The sequence below is a fragment of the Enhydra lutris genome, unplaced genomic scaffold (assembly GCF_002288905.1).
Source record: "Enhydra lutris kenyoni isolate GAN:26980312 unplaced genomic scaffold, ASM228890v2 scaffoldscaffold13, whole genome shotgun sequence".
Taxonomy (NCBI): domain Eukaryota; kingdom Metazoa; phylum Chordata; class Mammalia; order Carnivora; family Mustelidae; genus Enhydra; species Enhydra lutris.
This window is the reverse complement of record NW_019154097.1, coordinates 22,652,711-22,672,840: the sequence shown is the minus strand read 5'-3', so window position 1 is coordinate 22,672,840 and position 20,130 is coordinate 22,652,711. Positions and strand designations below refer to the sequence as shown.

Sequence of the window (20,130 nt, the reverse complement as noted above, 5' to 3'; positions counted from 1 at the left end):
CTGAGCACTTGTCCAGCCGTGGCGAGGTCTTATCAGGCCCGGATGCCCCCACTGTGCCCAGCCAGCCTGTTGCCCTTATTCTAGTAGCTCAAGGTTTCTAAGGCCGATGTGTCCAGTCGACCAAAGAGGCTTATCTTTACAGGGCAAAGGGAGCCGGACGGTGGCTGGGATTCTGAGATAGTAAACAGAGGCTCTGTGAGGTTGCCAGAGTGCACAGCAGTGATCAGACCCACTGGCTAGAACAAAGAGGGACATCGTGCTGGGGAATGTGTGGTCCCAGTGGTGGAGGCAGAAGGCCCTAGGTTTGAATGCAGATGTAGCCTCTGCTCTATCTGGGGCACACATCCTTCCAGAGGAACCACACCACCCTGAGCCTGGCATTGCAGTGTGCACGTAGGGGAGGTTGAAGCCTATTTGCAGAATCCCTTTCTTGGGAAAACAGGGATCAGTCATGTAGTGCCTACAGTCTTTGACACTTACTTACCAGACATCATGGCTGCTGGGAAGAAGCGGTAAGTTAGTCCATATGGGCAAGCAGAGAATAGGGCAGTGTGGCCCAGAGAGCTAGCATCAGTGGAGGGAGAAGAGGACAAAATAAAATCAAAACAGAGCAAAAACTGCCCAGTGTTAAGGCTGTGTGGGGACCCCGCTGGCAGGTCATGCTAAGTAGAATGGAGGCAGGAGGACACCTTTGGGGAAGGCACCCCGCTCTCAGCCGTATTTTCTGTTTTCACTATGAATCTGCTCGCTCTGCTAAGTGTCTATACTGCGTCCTGTCTCGGAGGCAGGCGATCTGGGTTCAGACCTTGGGTTTGCTTTGACCTTACTGTGTGACCTAGGACAAGCTGATTGCTCTCTCTCAGGCTTAGTTAAACTAGGAGGTTGACTAAGCCACTTGACAAGACTGTGTCCGGGCGCTAGGCATTTCTCAGCCTGAGAGTGCTCTGAGTGCTCTGCACAGCTCAGGACTGACACAGGCAAGGCTTCCTTCGGGGCTCTCTGGGCAGCCGTGGCCAGCTCTTCTGCCTGCCACCTCTGCTGGGAGTTCTGCTGAGATACTGCACGTCCAAGTCTGGTGTGCTTTCGTCATCTCTGACCTGTTTCTTGACAGCCTGGCTTGGAGAACCGATCTTGAAGCCATGCTGTCTGTACCACTGAACTTCACCCTCCGTTGCTCGGCCTTCCCAAACTGGTGATGGGGAATAGCTCTCATCGCTCCCCTAGGGGGGGACTTTGCCAAACCCCTTACACCGCCTCTGACGAGTTCTACCAGTGCCTGACTTTCCACGCTATCTTGTTCATCATTGGTTTGTGAGGGCATGTTTTATCTGTTCAAGTAGGATTATTAGTGCCTTTTGGATGAAGACCGAAGTGCTGTTAACTCATGGTGGGCATATTGTGTAATACAAAGAATGCAGACTTGGGGTCAGGTCAGCTCTGGGTTTGGACCCTGCTCTGGAAGTACTCCCAGTGTGACTCAGGCATTCTCATTTTATCCCTGAGACCTTGTTTCTTTATCTGTAAACATAAATATAGATAATTCAATCTACTTAAGATATTATAAGGAGTAAATTAGGTAACATATAGTCAATGATTGGCAAAAATGATATGTATATATGAAATGTGTGTGTGCATGTGTGTGTGTGCAGAGTTCAGTAAATTGGGAGCCCTTGATGGGCACGGACTATGACTTTATATTTCTTTTTAATCTCATTTTACATAGTGTCCATTAGTGCATAGAGTTGCTGGGCTGCACCTGCTTTTATAATAGCTACAGCCAAGGCACCTGGGTGCACATAGGTCTCTAACACTACGGTAAGGTAAGCAAACAGCTGCTTAAATAGCCACAGAGGGACTAGCCTTCCTAAGTCTCTGAGTTTGTGAAAACTATAATCCCTTCTCCTCTTCTTTTTCTACCTCTTCCTTCTCCTAGCTTTTCAGTGCTTAAGTGTAGGAAAAAGGACCCACGCTTGCCCTGAGCAATGCACATGCAATGTCTCACATTGTACTTACACTACACACACACACACACACACACACGCACGCACACACACATTCATAGGTGCATATCCATGTATTCAATAAACCTTTATTGAAGGCCTACCCGGTGACTTGGCATTGGGGATATATCAGTGAATAAAACAGACTAAGTCCTTGTTTTTGTCAGTTCTATATTCCAGCAGGAGTGACAAAATCGATAAACATAACAAACAAGGAAATCATATAATATATTACAAGACTGTAAATATTTGAAGAAAAAAATAGAGCTGGGTAAATGGGATTCTAATACGCTTCTGGGTGTAGCAGTTTGGATGAAGCTGAAATTTAAAAGGGGACCTCATTGAGAGGGAGGCATTGGCACAAAGATATGAAGGAGGTGAGAGAAGGAGCTGGGGAGAGAACGTTCCAAGCAGAGAGAGGAACCAGTGTCGGTTGTTGGGAATATGCCCCAGGTTCAAGGTGAAGCTGCATTGGATTGAAAGTAGTTATTTTTGTTTATCAGAGACATAGGAAATGCAGGGGACGATCATTAAAAATAGTAATTCTAACGATGGATTGAATTGTTAGTATCTGTCAGGAACTGAGCTAAGGGAATCTTGCCTGCCCTGAGGATGCCTCCTGATAATGCTGTGAGGCAGGTGGAACCATGTTTATTTTATTGACAAGCAAACTGAGGCTGGAGGAGGTAAAGGACTTCAGCATCGTCACATAGCCTGTAAGCAGCAGCATGACTTTCCCCACTTCCAAGTCTGCGTCCCTAAATTCCGCATCACACTGGAGTTTTGAGCATTTCTGGGGCAGTCCACAGACCCTCTACCTGTGAACCAGAGCCATACTCTCCACTTAAGTTTTCACTGAAGTTCCCCTGTGTCCCCTTTCTGCATATACGAGTGACTATGGGACAGGGCTTGAGGCAGGGGTGCTTGCTCAAACTCAGAGAGCAGAAAGCTACAGGTATTAGAGGCCCAGGCCCCAAATTCATGCCCTGGCCACCTTTATGGACGCAGGCGTCTTCTAGATGGATACCATTGGTTTTGTTTGTTTATACAGCTTTTTTTTTTTTTAAGGTCTAATTCACATACCAGGAAATTCACCCTTTTAAAAATATACAATGCAGTGAATTAGTGAATTTTAGGATATTCAGAAAGTTGTGCGATCATCACAAGTAATTCCAGAACATTTTAATCAGTTGGAAAAGCAACTCCATATCCGTTGGTCACTCCCATTGCCCACTCCTCCCAGTTCTGGCCACCACTAACCTCTGTCTCTAGGAATTTGCCTGTTGTGGACATTTCACAGAAATGGAACCATACAATATAGGGCCTTTCTGTCTGAATTCTTTCACTTCCCCTGATCTTTTCAAGGTTCAGTGATACTGTAGTATGAATAAGGACTCCATTTCTTTTTATGGTTGAATAATATCCAGTTGTATGGATATCCTGTATAGTCATCAGTTGATGGACATTTGAATTGTTTTCCATTTTTTGGCTGTTAGGAATAAGGCAGCAATGAAACTTTGTTTTTTTATGGACATATGTTTTCAGTTCTCTTGGGTATATACCTAGGAATAGAATTGGTAGGTCATATGTTAACTCCGTGTTTAACTTTGAGAGGAATTGCAAAGATGTTTTCTGCTCTGGCTGTGCTATTTTATACTCCCATCAACAATGTACAAGGGTTCCAGTTTCTCCCATCTTTGCCAGCCATTTGTTATTTTTCGTCTTTTTTGTTATAGCCATCTTCATGGGTAAGAGGCAGTGTCTCATTATGGTTTTGATTTGCATTTCCCTAAGGTTAATGATGTGAGCACATTTTCATGTGTTTATTGGTCATTTCTGTGTCTTCTCTGAGAAAAACATATTCAAATGTTTTATCCATTTATTGATTGTGCTATTTATCTTTTCATTGTTGGGTTGCAATGCTTCTTTATATCTTCTGAATATTAGTCTTGTAGCAGATATATGATTTACAGATATTTTCTCCTGTTTTGTGGGTTGTCTTTTCATTTTCTTGATATCGTCCTTTAGAACACAAAAGGTTTTAATTTTGATGAAACCCAATTTATCTTTTTTTTTTTTCTCTTTGGTTTTACTTTTGGGGGTATATCTAAGAAATCATCATCGTCTCTAAGGTCATGAAGATTTGCTCCTTTATTTTTTTCTAAGAGTTTTTTAGTTTTTGCTTTTATGTTTAGGCCTTTGATCCATTTTGAGGTTCCATGTGTATATACACACACACACACACACACACATATATATATATGGAATATATATATATGGAATATATATATATACGGAATATATACAAATATATATATTTATAAATATATATTATAAATATATATATATTATAATATATATATATTTATAATATATATATAATAAATATATATATTTATAAATATATATATATATTTATAAATATATGTTGTGAGATAGGGGTCCAATTCCATTCCTTTGCATGTGGCTATCCAGTTATCCCAGCATCATTAGCTGAAGAGGCTATTGTTAAAGATGACTATTCTTTCACTCTTATTGAAAATCAATTGACTATATTACTCAGCAGTTAAAAAAAAAAGAAGAAGAATGAAATCTTACCATTTGAAACATGGATGGATCTAGAGAGTACAGTACTAAGCAAAATAGGTCAGAGAAGGACAAATACCATATGATTTCACTCACATGTGGAATTTAAGAAACAAAACAAATGAACAAAGGGGAAAAAAAGAGAGACAAACCAAAAAATAGACTCTCAACTATAGAGGACAAACAGATGGTTATCAGAGTAAAGGAAGGTGGGTAGGAGATGGGTAAAACAGGGGATGGGGATTAAGGGTACACTTATCTTGATGAGCGCTGAGTAATGTATAAAATTGTTGAGTCACTATATTGTATAACTGAAACTAATATACTGTTGTAACTATACTCAATTAAAAATAAAAAAAAAACTGCAATTGATTAGCAAGAGTGATCAATTCCATGAAGAAGAAGGAAAAAAAAAAACAGGTATCCTTTATTTGCTTTTCTTATCACAAAAAAATTTTAAATTTCACTATTGAAATATATTATATTAGTTAGGTATACAACTTAGTGAGTTAGTGAGTCTGTACACTATTCAGTGCTCACCATGGTAAGTGTAGTCACCACCTGTCACCATACAACACTATTACAATATCATTGACTATGTTTCTCATACTGTACTTTCCATCTTCATCACTTACTTATTTTGTAACTACAACTTTGTCCCTCTTAATCCCCTTCACCTTTTTTTGCCCATCCCCCCATCCCCTCCCATCTGGCAAATACCAGTTCGTTCTCTGTACTTATGAGTCTGTTTCTATTGGTTAGTTGGTTGGTTTTGTTTTTGCCTTTCTTGGTCAAACTTATTTTGCTTAGCATAATATCCTCTAGTTTCACTCATGTTGTCACAAATGGCAAGATTTTGTTCTTCATTATGGCTGAGTAATATTCCACATCTTTATCCATTCATTATCAGGGGACACTTAGGTTGCTTCTGTGTCTTGGTTATCATAAATAATGCTGCAATAAGCATAGGGGTACATATATCCTTTCATATTAGTGTTTTCATTTTCCTTGGGTAGATAATTCAGAAAAGTGATTACTAGATCATATGGTAGTTTTATTTTTAATTTTTTGAGGAAGCTCCTTAGCATTTTCCATAGTGTCTGTACCAGTTGGCATTCCCACCAACAGTGCACAAGGGTTATTTTCTCCATATCCTCATCAACATTTGTTATTCCATGTCTTTTTGATACTAGACATTCTGACGGATGTGAGGTGATACTTCATTGTGGTTTTGATTTACATTTCTTTGATGATGAGTGATGTTAAACATCTTTTCATGTGTCTGTTGGCCATCTGTATGTCTTCTTTGGAAAAATGCCTATTCAGGTCCTCTGCCCATTTTCTAATCCGATTGTTTTCTTGGTGTTGAGTTGGTTGAGTTCTTGATATTTTGGATATTAACCTCTTATTGGATATGTCATTTGCAGATATCTTGTCCCATTTAGTAAGCTGCTTTTTTTCCCCGTTTTGTTGATAATCTTTTTCATTGTGCAAAAGCTTTTCAGTTTGATGTAATCCCAATTGTTTATTTGTGCTTTTGTTTCCCTTGCCTGGGGGAGAGAAAGCAGCTATCTGATGAGGAAAATGAGGCTTGAGATATGGTGTAATTTGCCTACACACCCAGTGACTGAGCTGGAGTTCTAACCAAACCTTATGAAAGTCAGTGGTCTGATTGCCATGATACCCTCCAGAAAGATTGCCTTTGCCCAGGGGTTTGGTTTCCAGTAGGCTTGTTTCTACTTTATTCCATTTAGGTATCATAAATAAGTAAGACAAACAAGATAATATTCACTGTACCAGGTATTTCCCTTGTTATTTAGTTCTTAAAACAATCTTTGTTAGGCAGATATTGTTAACTCCATTTTACAGGTATGGAAACCAAGGTTCTCAAAAGAAGTAGGAATAGGAAATAGACAGCTATGATAGAATCTCAGTCCTTCAGACTCCCAAGTGCAGATCTTGGTCTTTTGGCCCACACCCAGTCCTCCCACCTGTGGGAAAACACTGCTCACATATCAAGTGGAGACTGAGCTCAACTTGAAGTAGTTAAGAACCATCCTGCCTATAATGTGTTCTGACTTACTGTCCAAGGGTAAATCCAAGTTGGGGACCTCTGCTTGGCTTCTTCTCCTCTGAGCTTGACTTTGGCAAAATATAGTTTCAAAAGGAACCAAGGAAGAAGAAAAAGACTCCAGGTTCAGACAAGGGAAGAGGAGTAATGTCAGTGTTGAAAGGGGGCGATGGGTGTTGGTGTTGTTGTACTAAGAGCTCTTCCTTGTCAAAAGTTGGGAACACGGAGTTCATCCTCCTAACTCTAACCTCCTCCAAACTGTGACTCAAGACCCAGTTGGGACCAATGAATACCTACCAGTCCTATCTATTTGGAAATAATAGCAATGAACTTTGAGTTGGGAGACCTGTGCTAGGGTCTGGCTGAACTATCTGTGCGGCCTCAGAAAAAGTCAATTCAAATTTCCATGGCTCATTTGCCTCCTTGTAAAATGGATTTAATAACACACACCCCTTAGGCAGATTTAAAGAGAACAGAAGACAGCTGTGTAAAAGCCCCCAGTACAGTGTATGAAACAAGAGTGAGTGCTCAGGAAACGTGTGTGTGATCTCTAATGCACTTTCACATGCATAATGAACATTTGATCCTCATGGCCTCCGTGTGGGGTTATCAATGGTATTTGAGCTACAGAGAGGTCAAATAATCTGACCAAGCCTACATGGCTGGTTATAGACAGGGTCAAGCCTCCAAATCATGCCCTTTGGCTCTCAATGCAACATACTTCTAAGTTATACTTTCCTGCAAAAAATTCCTATAACTGAAGTCAATTAAAAGTTATTGATTTTATCTGGGTATTAGAGAGGCTGTACAGTGTATAATAAAGATATAAGAAAAAGGGCACAGTTTGCTTTAAAGATTCCAGGAATATAAATTGAAATGGAATAATAAGGCATTCCATTCTTAATTCATTCCTTGATTTGAAACCAGAAAATTAGTCTGTGTCTGCTTTGCCCTAAAACAACCTGTTAAGATGTGAACATCCTCCAACTGAGAGCAATGGTCAGTCTAACTGTGTGTGACCATGTAGGGCACTCACTGAAAAAAAAGAGCAGGAGGAGAAAGGTGGCAGATAGATAAGAAGAAGAGAAGGAAGAGAGACAAGAACTACTGCTGAAGCCAAGACCAGGGCCAGCCTGAATTTCCCTTTCAAGAGAAGTCAGGTTATACTTGATGGGTGAATGAGTTCACATGGACCATTTACCTAGTTTTATATGTGCAAATCCTTGGGTAATCCTTGGGTATGTTCACTCCTCTAAGGCTTCTAGGGTGGGAAGTGTTTTTTTCTTGTTAAGAGAAAATAGGATTTTCATAGGTAGTTGGCATTCCCTGTGGGTTGAAGCTGACAAGGGATCCAGACAGTCCTTGAATACATATCCAAAGCTTAGTCCTTTGTCCACAGTGGGTGGAGCAGCTGTGACATTCATTCACTCCTCAGTTGGATACTGAAGACATGCTCAACACACTTTAATTCTAAGTCCATTTATATTTATTTAATTTTAAAAGTCATTACTATAATCGTTCATTGGTGAGTCCCCAGTGGTGTTGGCACTATGAATTTACAGTAATATTCACATACCAGTGAATCTGCGGGGATTTGATAGGCAGAGGAGTGGGTGTCTGGAACTTATTCTAGATTGTTCTCGCCTCTGCCTGAGCTTAGCACCAATACTGGTTCCAGACGTGGCCTCCCCCCAGCGCTCTTGCTGCTGGCTTCCCCCCACTCCCCTGATTCTTTACCTGTTAGCTGAAGGGAGGGCAAGTGGAGGGAGCTGGTGTTTGGGGTATAGCCACAGACTGCCTCACCTTTGTCCCCGGCATAGCCTTCTAATCATACCTCAGACCAGGTTGTTTTGAAAGTAGAAACCAGGACTGGAGTCCTTAATACCGTGATGGTCTCTCCGTGTTGGGCACTGAAATTAAATATTTATGTTGGCAGAGAGCACGAGCTGTCCACCCAAGGTGGGAGATAAAAAGGTTGGGTTTTGGTGCTGAGGAATAGGTGGGCTGCACGTAGAACAGATCAGGGACCCACAGCAGCCCCTTACTAGTCATTCTCAAGTCTCACTTTGATGGATCCTGTCAGCCCCCACCTGGCTGGGGAAAACTTTGGACATCGGAATTCCGTCAGGCAGTTTGCACTAGTGCCCTCTTTTCACAGGCTGGGAAACTGAGCACAGAGCACAGTGGAACTTGCCCAGGGTCACACTGCTTACTCAATGATAGAACCCAAACCAGAGTCCAGATCTTTTGCAAGCCATCATGACAGGAGACTGGGATCAGGAGAGCTGTGTGAGCTGGGATAGGCCACCTGACCTCTCTGAGCCTATCTTTAAGACAGAAAGGATGTCTAACCCCAGGATCAAATGGAATAATTTAAACAAATGATTTTATGTGAACTGCTGGCAAAACTTTAGCTCAGGGGTCCACAGCCTTCTCCCTAGAGGTCCAGATAGTAAATATTTTAGGCTCTCTGGGTCATAGGATCTCTGTTGGAGCTTCTCAGCTGTGCCACTGTAGTGTGAAAGCATCCACAGAAAATACATTTTAAGAAAATGAGTGTGGCTGTGCTCCATTAAAACCTTATTGACAGAAACATGCGGCCGACCAGATTTGGCCATGGGCCGTGGTTTGCTGACCCTGGCTAGAGATGCTTGGAAGTTGTTAGAGTTACTGTTGATGACGTAATAAATGACCCTAAAACTGAGTGGCTTAAAACAAACTGTTTGATTACGCTCAGATTCTGTGGGTCAGGCACCAAGACAGGGCACAGTGGACCTGGCTTTCTTTACTTCATGGAGTCTGGAGCATCAGCTGCGGGACAAGTGACCTGACTGCTTGGGCTGAAATTACCTGAAGGTTCCTTTATTTACCCAGCTGGGGCCTGGGCTTGGATGACTGCTGTGCCTGCTGTAGCCTCTCCCTCCAGGTGGCCTGGCTTCCTCATTGTGCAGTGGCCTTGGTGCAGCTGGGTGTCTTGCATGGGGGCTCAGGACTCTCAGCGAATATATTTCAGCGAGCCAGGTAGAAGTTGCATAACCTTTTATGATCCAGACTCAGAAGTTGCACAGCATCCCTTCTGCTGGGTTCTGTTAGTCACAACATTCCTGAAGCCACCAGCATTCCAGGTGAAGGGACATAGAACCCCCACAATCTCAATGAGAGCAATGCTAAAGAATTGGGGGAAGGGGGCTCCCTTTCAAAACCATTATGGAAGAGATTAATAATGTAAAACACACATCAAATAGTGGTGAATGTTTCCTTAGCACTTACAGTGTGCCAGGCAGTACTTCAGTCCTTCAGCATCCCTCTGCAGGTGGTAATATTAGCATCCACACTTTATTTTTTTACTATCACCCACATTTTCAAGACAAGATACACTAAAGAACAGAGAGGTTAATTAACTTGCAGAGGGTCAAAAAGAGTAGGTTACACAACCAATATTTGAACTTAAGGAGTCGGGCTCCCAAATCCACTCCAGCCATGAAACACTCTGCTTCATTTCTATCCCAAAAATGAGAATGCTCTTTCTGTTGCTAGAGCAGAGCCGAATTAAGAATCTGAGGCTTTGGACTGCCCAGTGTCTAGCTAGTCTTCCTGCCAATAATTGCTTAGGAACATTATTGTACATCTATTCTGGGTCCAAATTGTTCTTTGCGTTTTGGGGAATCCAAGGGAAGAGGTATGACACCCTATTTCATTCATAAGAAACCTAAACTGTGGCTGAGGGGGATTGAATTCTTATTTAATTCTTACAACCCAATGAGATGGAACCATTGTCCCATTTTATAGATAAGGAAACCAAGACCTGTGGTTAAGTTACCACTTGCCCAGTAGCTGATAGAGTTGAGCTAGATTCAAAGACAGAGCAGTTTGATATGCTGTCCCATGCTCTTTGCCATAGACTGTAATGGAGAAAGTTCTGGAATGAATAATACCAGCTCTTTCAGAGGAAGAAAAAATCTTCAGTCCCTAACATGTCAGATATAGCCTGTCCTTAGAAGCGATACTGGCTTATTTTCCTCACCGCAGAGATAGGAGACTGAGACCCAGAGAGGGTAGTTAGGTGTCCCTGGCCACCCAGCTGTTCAGATGCAGAGTTAGAGCTGCAACTCCATGTTTTCCCACCACGCTGGCTGCCACATTGTGCTGGGAATGGCAGGGAGGGGAGTGATGGTGAGTTGGGTGTTGGGCAGGGGTGTGGGGGTGGGGGTGGGTTTAAATTAAGGGGAAGTTGTTTGCCAAAGCCATGTGGGGGGAAGGAGCATTTTACAAGACCAGGGCCTCTGGCCTGGAAACATCTGTTTCCCTTCAAATCAGCGAGGAGACTTTTGCCTCCCCAGAAAGCCTAAATCATGTGGCGGCTGGGGAAGAGCAGGCGTTTGCCTGGAGACTTCAAACGCATTCTCCCGTACTCTCGGGGACCTGGTCCTGATGTGGGCCTCTGGGGCTCTGTCCCTCTTCTTACCCCCTGTCAGATCCATGAGAAGCTCTCACCGCCAATTAACTTCTCGGTTTCATTCTCTCACCCCTGCTGCGAGGGGGTCTGGGGGTCTTGGATGGGACCAACAACAGCTTCCTCTCCACCCACTCTCCTCTGATTTCCACTTGGACAACTTCTTCTGGATGTCTGGGGGTCCAGGGGGAGGGGTGAGAGCCTTGTACAGTGTCATAAGAACAATACTATTGCTAATACCCGTGACTGTCTCTCCTTGGGTATGAGCTCATGCCAAGTATCATAGCGAGCACTTTCCCACATCTCTCCTTATTCCGATAACTACCTTATCTGGTGGGGTTTAATCTCATGCTTCCTATGTTCCAGGTGAGTAAAAAGGCCTCACACAGTTAATAAATGGGAAGCCAGAATTTAAAACCAAATCGTCTGATTCTAGGTTCATGCTTTTAGCCTTTCTGTCATTCCATCTCTGATAATGACCTTTCAACCAAATCCCTTTTTGTTCATTGCACAGATGGGGAAGCGGATTCCCAGACAAGGGGACTATACTACTTTATACTTGACTGAGTCATTCGTTCAGTCTGTCACTCATTCTGGAAAGTATTTGCTGGGCATTGAATGATTTAGGTGCCTGAGCACCAGATGTAGGTGGGTGGATAGAGACAGGCAGAGCCAGATTCTGGTTCTGAAGATACACACATATCACAGGGGCGAGAGAGAAGCGTATGAGCACTGACCCAGTCGTGCAGCATATGCAGTCACAGGGCACCGTGGGTGGAGAAAGGTTTACTAGAGAAGAGGAGGTTTGACTGATCCTCCACAGATGAGGTGGGTAGGGAGGGTCAAGTGGAGAAGGGGAAAGATGAGCCAGGCGGAGGGTATAGCATGTGCAAAGGCCAAGAGGTAGAATCCATGTTCTGGGACCATTAGCAGTTGGCTATTGTTCTACTATGAAACAGAATAGGAAGCAAAGATTGGTAAACCAGGCTGAAGGTGTGGCCAGTGCTAATTTGAGGTTCAATGATACAGTCCTGTCAGGCTAGTGATGGTCAAGGAGCTGCATTGGGAGCCTGTAGTAAGGGCTGAGTCCTGAGGATGATGAAGAAACATTGAAAAATACTTTGCATTTGTGCAGTCAATCCCAAGGCACTTCCCTCCACGTTGAAACTGCAATTCACTAAAGCGTATTGCTTTAGACATCCAAGGTCTCACAGGCCACAGCCTGTGGAAAACATGAACTCAGTTGTTTTTTCTCTTAACTGAAGCATAGTTAACACACTATATTACGTTAGTTTTAGGTGTCCGACATAGTGATTAGACAACTTTCTACTTTATGCCGTGCTCACACAGGTGTAGCTACCGTCTGTCACCATGCAAGTCTGTCATGGTACCATCGACTATAGTCCCTGTACCTTTTACCCTCCTGACCTATTTGTAACTGGAAGGCTGTACCGGCTGCTTCCCATCACCCATTTTGCTTATCTGCTTCTACCCCACCCCTCTGGCAACCACTGGTTTGTTCTGTGTACTTATAGGTGTTCCTGTTTGTTTGTTTGTTTGCTTGTTTGTTTGTTTTAGACATCTTGGCCAGGGTTCTTTCTCCTAAAATAAAGTCAGAAGAAGAAATAGCAAGGGTTTGAGCCTGGAGCTTCAGGTTCCTAAAGATCCCATCCCACATCCCACCACGTCCCTGGAGCCACCTCTTTTATAATAAAAATATCTGATAGGTGCAGGGGGACCAAAATCAGCCAGTTGTACCAGAAGCAGGGCAGTGTAGAGACGGAGCACTGGGGGAGAAGCTAGAAGAGCCAGTGTCTACTCTGAACTTATGAAGAATCTTTCCTCTCTGGGCCTCTATTTCCTGACCTGTAAATAAGGTTGTGGAGTTTGGTGTAGGCTCAGGGGTTCTAGTTCAAATTATCAGTGCATCTTTGCTTCAGTGGGCAAAGAGAAGATGGAAGAACCAAGCAGAAGGTAGCTGGCACCCATCCATGAAATGAACACCTAACAACAAATTGAATCCCCTGAGGAACACTGAGGTCTGCCTGTGCCTTTTCTCAGTCTCTCTCTGTGTCCCCACTTCTCACTCTGCTCTATGGGTATGTCCATGTGTCTGCTTCTCAGGTCCCCCTCACCCCCTACTTCTCCACATTAGGCGCCTCCACTTCTTCCCCTCACAAAAAGCCCCTCCAAGCCCTGCCTGGTCCCCTAACAGTTTTCAGATGTGTCTCTGGAACAGTTCTACAATTACAGCTGAGACGGGCAGAAAGTGCTTGGCCTTGTGACTTTTGACCCAAGCCTGTGAGGTTGACATCTTCCTCTTTGTTCACCCTTCCACCCCCACCAGCAGGGTGGCCTGAGGCCTCCTCCATCCCAAGGTCTCCCCTGACACGTTTGGTTCCTCTAATAACACGAATAGAAGCTACCTTGGAGGGAGCAAAGATGGAGTCAGGCCTGTTCCATTGTTGGATCATTGAGTCTTGGTCCCAGACTTGTGAGAGATGGATCATTTCACCTTATTTACAGAGACTGAGTCCCAGAGAATACTCAGCCAACAGTTGGGGAAAGCGAGGATTCTACCTAGATTTTATAACTGGAAAGTCTAAGGCTGCTTCTTCCCCAGCATGCTGTTATTCATGCTGCTTAGCTAAGCAGAGAGGTGACCCTACACCCTCTTGGTGGAGGAAATATATTACAGAAGTACCATGAAAACAGAAGTGGCCAATGGGAAGGTAGTGTTTAAAAAAATTTTCCAGCTCCTCATGTTTTGAGGCTAACTCACATATTCCATTCGCTACATCCTTCCATGTTTCCGTCAGTCGAAATGCATCTCCTCTTCTCCAAGAAAGCATTTTTAAATGTGTACTCTTGTATAAGTAAGTGCTGTTTACATGGTCTTTATAAAGTCTGCAGCTTCTAAGCCACTTCTCATGTATCAGTCTTTGTAATCTTTGAGACAGTCATGCATTACATCTACAAGTATCCCCACTTTGTGGAGGTAGAAATTATTAAGAAATGAGATATGATACTTAGGTTCATTCATTGACTCAAATGTTTACCAAGCGCCTACTGTCTGTACCCAGTACTAGTAAATGCCGGGAGATCTTTGCACTCAAGCTGTGAAGTATAGGTCCTCTGGGATCTGCAGGCTAGGGTTTGGATCTTGCCTCTGCCATGTTCTAGATGGGTTGTGGGGGTAGGCATACCCAGTACTGTCCTTACCTTCCTATTCTGCCACTTGCTTTTTCTCCCATCCTGGAGTTTCTTTGTGATCTTATTTCCAATCCCTCTGCAAGGCTTTTCGATCATAACTCTGCCTGTGTAGCACTTAGAGATGCCTGATGCAGAGAGATGAAGTAAGCACAGAGAAGTGAAGTGACTGAGGTCACAGAGCAAGGGAGTAGAACAGAATATGAACCCAAGCCTTTCCACCTCTAAGACCAGGTTCCTTCCTCTGTCACCCCTGCTTCTCTTGACTGTAACAGTACTGGATATAGTAAGTTCCACTCCCAGTGCTGAGATACAAGAGGAGGAGAGAGAATACTCACATCACAGTGCTATTGCTCTTATACCAAAGGCAGAAGCCAAAATCCCCAGAAAGCAGATGGATAGATGAGCTTCCTTCTGAAGATGGGGCCAACATACCCCATGTTTAGGCCTCTTAAGACATATATTTTACATATAAACCCACATTTCCTTACCCTTGCCAGCACTCCAAGCCAGCTAATGAAAGACAAAAGGTAGAATTAGATTTGACATTGCGGTTAAGGACATAATCTTTGGATTCAGGCAGACCAAAGTTCTGTTCCCCCGTTGCTACTTACTTAATATATAATAATAGGTCAAGGACTTGACCGCTTTGGAATGAGGGTCCTTATTGGAGAAATGCATTTGTAGTACCCAGCTCATAGAATATCTGAGTAAAATAACTGCTGGTACACACTTAATGCTCAAGAAGTGTTTGTCAAGTGGATGAGTGGAAGAACATATAAATCAGTATGTTCAGCCAAGCCAAATAGCATTGGGGTTCACTTGTGAAGTCCAAGACTCAGACTGCTCTGTCCCCAAGTAACTGCGAGACTGTGGAAAGATACAAAACCAGAGTCTAAGTTTCCTTATTGGTTAAGTACAGCTGATCAAAATCCCTGACTTCCAGGCTTGCCTACTGGTAAAGTAAGAGAGTAAATGCAAAGTGCCTGGCAGCCAGTTGGTGCCCAATAAATGCTTTACTGTTGCCATTGTTTTTTTTTTTTTTTTTTCCAAATCTTCTCTCTCACAGCCTAAGCATCCCTGACTTCCTTTAACACCTGCTCTTGTACTATGCTTTTGTGTTCCACCTTACAAGTTCCAGAACCTTCTCTGAAGTCACAACCCAGCGCCCTGTTTTCTTGCTATGTGGCAGGTTCACTTTGTATGCTGTGGATACACGGGGGAGGCACTCGGAGCTCAGCACAGTGACCCTGAGGACGGCCTGTCCACTGGTGGATGACAACAAGGCAGAAGGTACGTGCCCTGTTTCTTCCCTTCCCAGGTCACTCCCCTATTTCCTTTAAGTTCTGTACCCAGAAGTCACCAGCCACTACCCCTTTCCTGCCTCATTAACCTATGGGCACTGAGAGAAGAAAGTGAAGGGACTAAGGGGACAGGAGGAACCCGAAGCTAACTTAATCAAAGTCATGAAGGAAATTGAGATGGGCCAGCAGTATCTTAGCCAGTGGAAAGACTTGTTCATCTTTCATAGCATCTGTCTATGCTCGGACATAGAGGAAAGGAATAGTAGAGGATCAGAGCCCCATGACTATATCCTGACCCATAGCCTAGACTTCTCAGAGACCAATCACTTTTTTTCCCACTTCAGTCTATGCTAGAGCTGGCATATCAGTGACAGGAGGAGACCACTCTACCACTAAGCCCATGGCAAATATCATTAGCTCATCATAGCATTCATCCCCATCTAGCCCAGGGGTGGCCTCAGAATCCTCAGCACAGAGCTACAGTCAGTGACTATCAGAGTTAGCGTGCAAGATTAAACTTTCCTGATGTTCCTGGCCCATGAAGTTGTAAACATCAGGCAAAGTATCCGGAAAAAAAAAAATAGAACCAATAAATCAGATCTACCATGTACTTAGTTCTTAGCCAACACGTAGCTATAGTTTCTACATCAGGACTGGCAAAAATGTGGTGATAGATCATGAGTCCTAATGGTTCACTTCAAGTTGAGCAAGTATTTTCTAAGAGCACTGGTATACAAGCAATGCAGAAGAGACACACTCTTTACCTTTCGGAAATTCACATTCTAGTCTCTCTAGAGAGACTGACATTTCTACGAATGGCTCAGTAATAAGCCCCAAAATACATACTTTGCATGCTATCAGACAAGAGGAGATAGTCCTCTTATTGTGGAACTGTCATGTCTCAAAGGTGACGGAGTTTGAGATGGTTTCCTGGTCATTTCTCCTCCTCCTCCTCCTCCCCCTCCTCCTCCTCTTCCTCCTCCTCCTCCTCCTCATCATCATATTAAAACAAAACAAAACAAAACAAAACAAAACAAAAACCCGTGCATGTGGTTTAAAAAAAGAAAAATAAAAACCAGAGTGGAATTACTGCACACCAAATGCTCCTCTCATCCTAAACCCAAGTCCCCCAGATTCTTCTAGAGGCAATCACTGTTAGCAATGACTTGAGGGTATACATAAATCTTGATTAGAGTCTTCCCAGATGAAAGGATGGGCCTTCCATTCAAGGGAGCAACTCATGATGACTTTAAGTTGTACCGATTACTAGAAATAATTGAAGGATTAGAAATTGCCATGAATTACCATGGTTTTTCTTTGATAGATTTTTGAATGCAGACCTGTTAGACCTGATCACAGAGCTGTGTTGGAAGTACTACAGAGGAGAGACAGAAGTAGACTGTTGAGATGAGCCCAAGATTGTTGATTTAAGCCTCTGTACTTTGTGATTTTATGTTAAATCATAGGTACCAAATGTATATTAATAATGATGCCTGCAAATTATGAACACTAGCTTTGTGTCAGGCCCTGTGTTGAGTGCTTTACAGTCACTGTTTAATTTCGTCCTCCCAAGTGTGTCTCCAGAATAGACATCATTATTTTCAGCTGATGGTTAGGAAAACTGAACCCAGCTAGTCAATCGATGTTCAGGATGCAATTTAGGTCTGTCTGCCCTTGGATACCACACACGACGTCCAGCCTGAATGTGCCTTTCCTGTTGCGAGGCATGTTTCCATCCTCACTTTTTCCTGCTGTCCAGTGATCTGTGCCTGCACTTTTCCCCCTCAGAGATAGCAGACAAGATCTACAATCTGTACAATGGGTACACAAGTGGAAAGGAACAGCAGACTGCCTACAACACTCTGATGGAAGTCTCAGCCTCAATGCTGTTCCGAGTCCAACACCACTACAACTCTCACTACGAGAAGTTCGGCGACTTTGTCTGGAGGAGTGAGGATGAGCTGGGGCCCAGGTATGAATGAGTGTGTGAGTGGAGTGGTGGATTCTTCTTGCTTATATCTGATTTTACTGGACACTTTTTTCCATAGACTGGGAATGGGCTTTGTCAAATTAATAAGTGTGTCATCCACTTAATCGTGTCAGGGTTAGAGATGGGAAATGGGCAGGGAGAATGACGGGATCTTGGAATTTTAGTTTCTTGGCCTCCTGGAATGTCAGAGAAGAGAGAATCAGCACTCTTTCCCTCCGTCACTCCCCTCACCCACCTTCCATCTCTCAGTTAGAGATGGGAAACTTGGCCTTTTGGAGATGTGTCCTAACCAGGATCATGGAAGTGTATAGTGGCAGGGTCATGGCCCCAAATCTAGGGCTATTCCCATTCTTCCATAAGAAATCTGAGGTTTTCTAAGGACACCTGAGTGGCTCAGTTAATTAAAGGTCAGACTCTTGATTTTGGTTCAGGTCATACATAACCTTAGGGTCATGATATCAATCCCTGCATCAGGCTCTGCACTGGGCATGGAGTCTGCTTAAGATTCCCTTTCTCCCTCTCCCTCTGCCTCACCCCCTGACTCACTCCCTTTCCATTCTCTCTCCCTCTTTCTCCAAAAGAAAAGAAAGAAAGAAAGAAATCTGAGGTTTTTTAGAGTTAAGTCCATTAGGGACCCTGACTAAATACATTCCTAAATTCAGTGTATATTAAGACATGATTTTTGTCACCAGCAATGACTGTGCCAACCACTGTGCAGGGCTCCATGAATTCAGATGTAACTAAGACACAATCACTATCTTCTAAAGCTTCATAAAGTAGTATATGAGATGGTGACTCTGTTTCATGCCTTACACTGAACAACATTCATTCATTCATTCATTCATTCTTTCTTTCTATCTCTCAATACTTACTTAGTAATCCCTCTTACCAGTTGGTCGTTGACCATGCAGTAACAAAAAGGAAGAAGTTCACTGTTAGAGGTAATTAAACAAGTAATTGCAAAGAATAGGCATAACAGGGGCGCCTGGGTGGCTCAGTGGGTTAAGGCCTCTGCCTTCGGCTCGGGTCGTGGTCCCGGGGTCCTGGGATCGAGCCCCGCATCGGGCTCTCTGCTCAGCGGGGAGCCTGCCTCCTCCTCTCTCTCTCTGCCTGCATCTCTGCCTACTTGTGATCTCTGTCAAATAAATAAATAAAAAAAAAAATCTAAAAAAAAAAAAAAAAGAACAGGCATAACAACAACAACAACAGAATAGGGCCCTTTGGGGAGGAAGGGCATAGACACCTGGTCTAGGTAACCCAGTGAAGCCTTCCCAAGGGCTGAGACTGAGGCAAACAGAGTGAACAGAGGTCAGACAAGAGGAAGGACAGGAGAACGGGAGGGTTTGGGGCAGAGTGACCAGGGGAATGCACAGAGGAGATAATGTTAAACTAGGGCAGGTTTTCCTCAAATTTTCATCATTTGCTTGCCACTTTTACGATTTTTGACATATCACCATACCGTAAGCACTTTTTGTTCGGTGTTTCTCAGATACACTTCTCACTGAAAATCTATTTGAAAACACTGCATCATTTTAAAAGGGAAAATAAGCACCATCTACCTTTAATAGAAAATTAAATGTAAACATTTGATACGATGGAAGGGGAAGAACAAACAAAACCAGAAAACAATGCTTTTCAATCCTAGTAGAGGCCTGAGGCTCTGAGAGGGCTCCCTGCTCCGTGGGGAGCCTGCTTCTCCCTCTCCCTCTGCCTGCTGCTTCCCCTGCTTGTGTTTTCCCCCTCCCTCTCTTTCTCTGTTAAATAAATAAATAAAATCTTTAAAAATAAATAAAAAGGAGATTAGCAAGTGTTAGAGAAGTACTGAAGACACAGTCTCAAAGGGACACTATTTTTTAAAGTAATCTGGAGGAAGGGAAGAGCGTGAAAAAGAGAATCTGACTGCTTTTCCCAGTGTGATTCATTTTTATTTAATGCCAGGTATGTGATCATCTGGAGTACCACCTAAAATCCTTCCTCCTGCCCCTGGGGAACTCCTTCCACACTTTGGTAAACATTGTATAGAGGAACTGAAAGAATTTCCCTGTAGTTGGAGCAAAGTGTGTGACAGCAGGAGTGGTAAGAGATAAGAAGGGAGAGGTCAACAGGGGCCAATCTTGAATGCCCTGTAAGTAGGGTTAAAGAGTTTGGATTATCTCCCTAGAGTAATGGGAAGCTTTTCAAGTGTTTTTCAGAATGGGGGGGGGGTGATGTTGGCAGATCTTCAGGGGGAGAAAGATCCCTCTGACCTCAGTTGGAAGCTTAAGACCCTGGGTTGGTTGAGAGGAGTCAAGACAGGTGGGAGGTGGAGAGGTCATTGAGGCTGCTCTTTTAATAATCCAGGGGAGATAGGTGGCGTTCTGGAGCAGGGTGGGACTGATAACATTGGAGAGAATCGCCAGACTTCCTGAAATACTTAGTTGGAGGCACTCTGTGCTTTGAAAGGCTTTAAAGTTACACTGTAAACTGGGCAAGGTAGGGTACTCTCATTTTGTGGATGATAAGGAATTAGAGGCCCC

At 43.4% G+C, this 20,130-nt stretch overlaps 1 protein-coding gene across 3 annotated transcripts in view; it reads left to right on the top strand.

Moving 5' to 3' along the window:
- Positions 1 to 20,130, top strand: part of LOC111145742 (astrotactin 2) — an 867,423-nt gene that overhangs the window by 835,687 nt on the left and 11,606 nt on the right. For all 3 annotated transcript variants that reach the window (XM_022500914.1, XM_022500912.1, XM_022500915.1), the window contains 2 exons: positions 15,513 to 15,613; positions 17,413 to 17,596. In XM_022500914.1, coding sequence (XP_022356622.1) covers positions 15,513 to 15,613; positions 17,413 to 17,596 — 285 coding nt within the window. The remainder of the gene's footprint in view (positions 1 to 15,512; positions 15,614 to 17,412; positions 17,597 to 20,130) is intronic.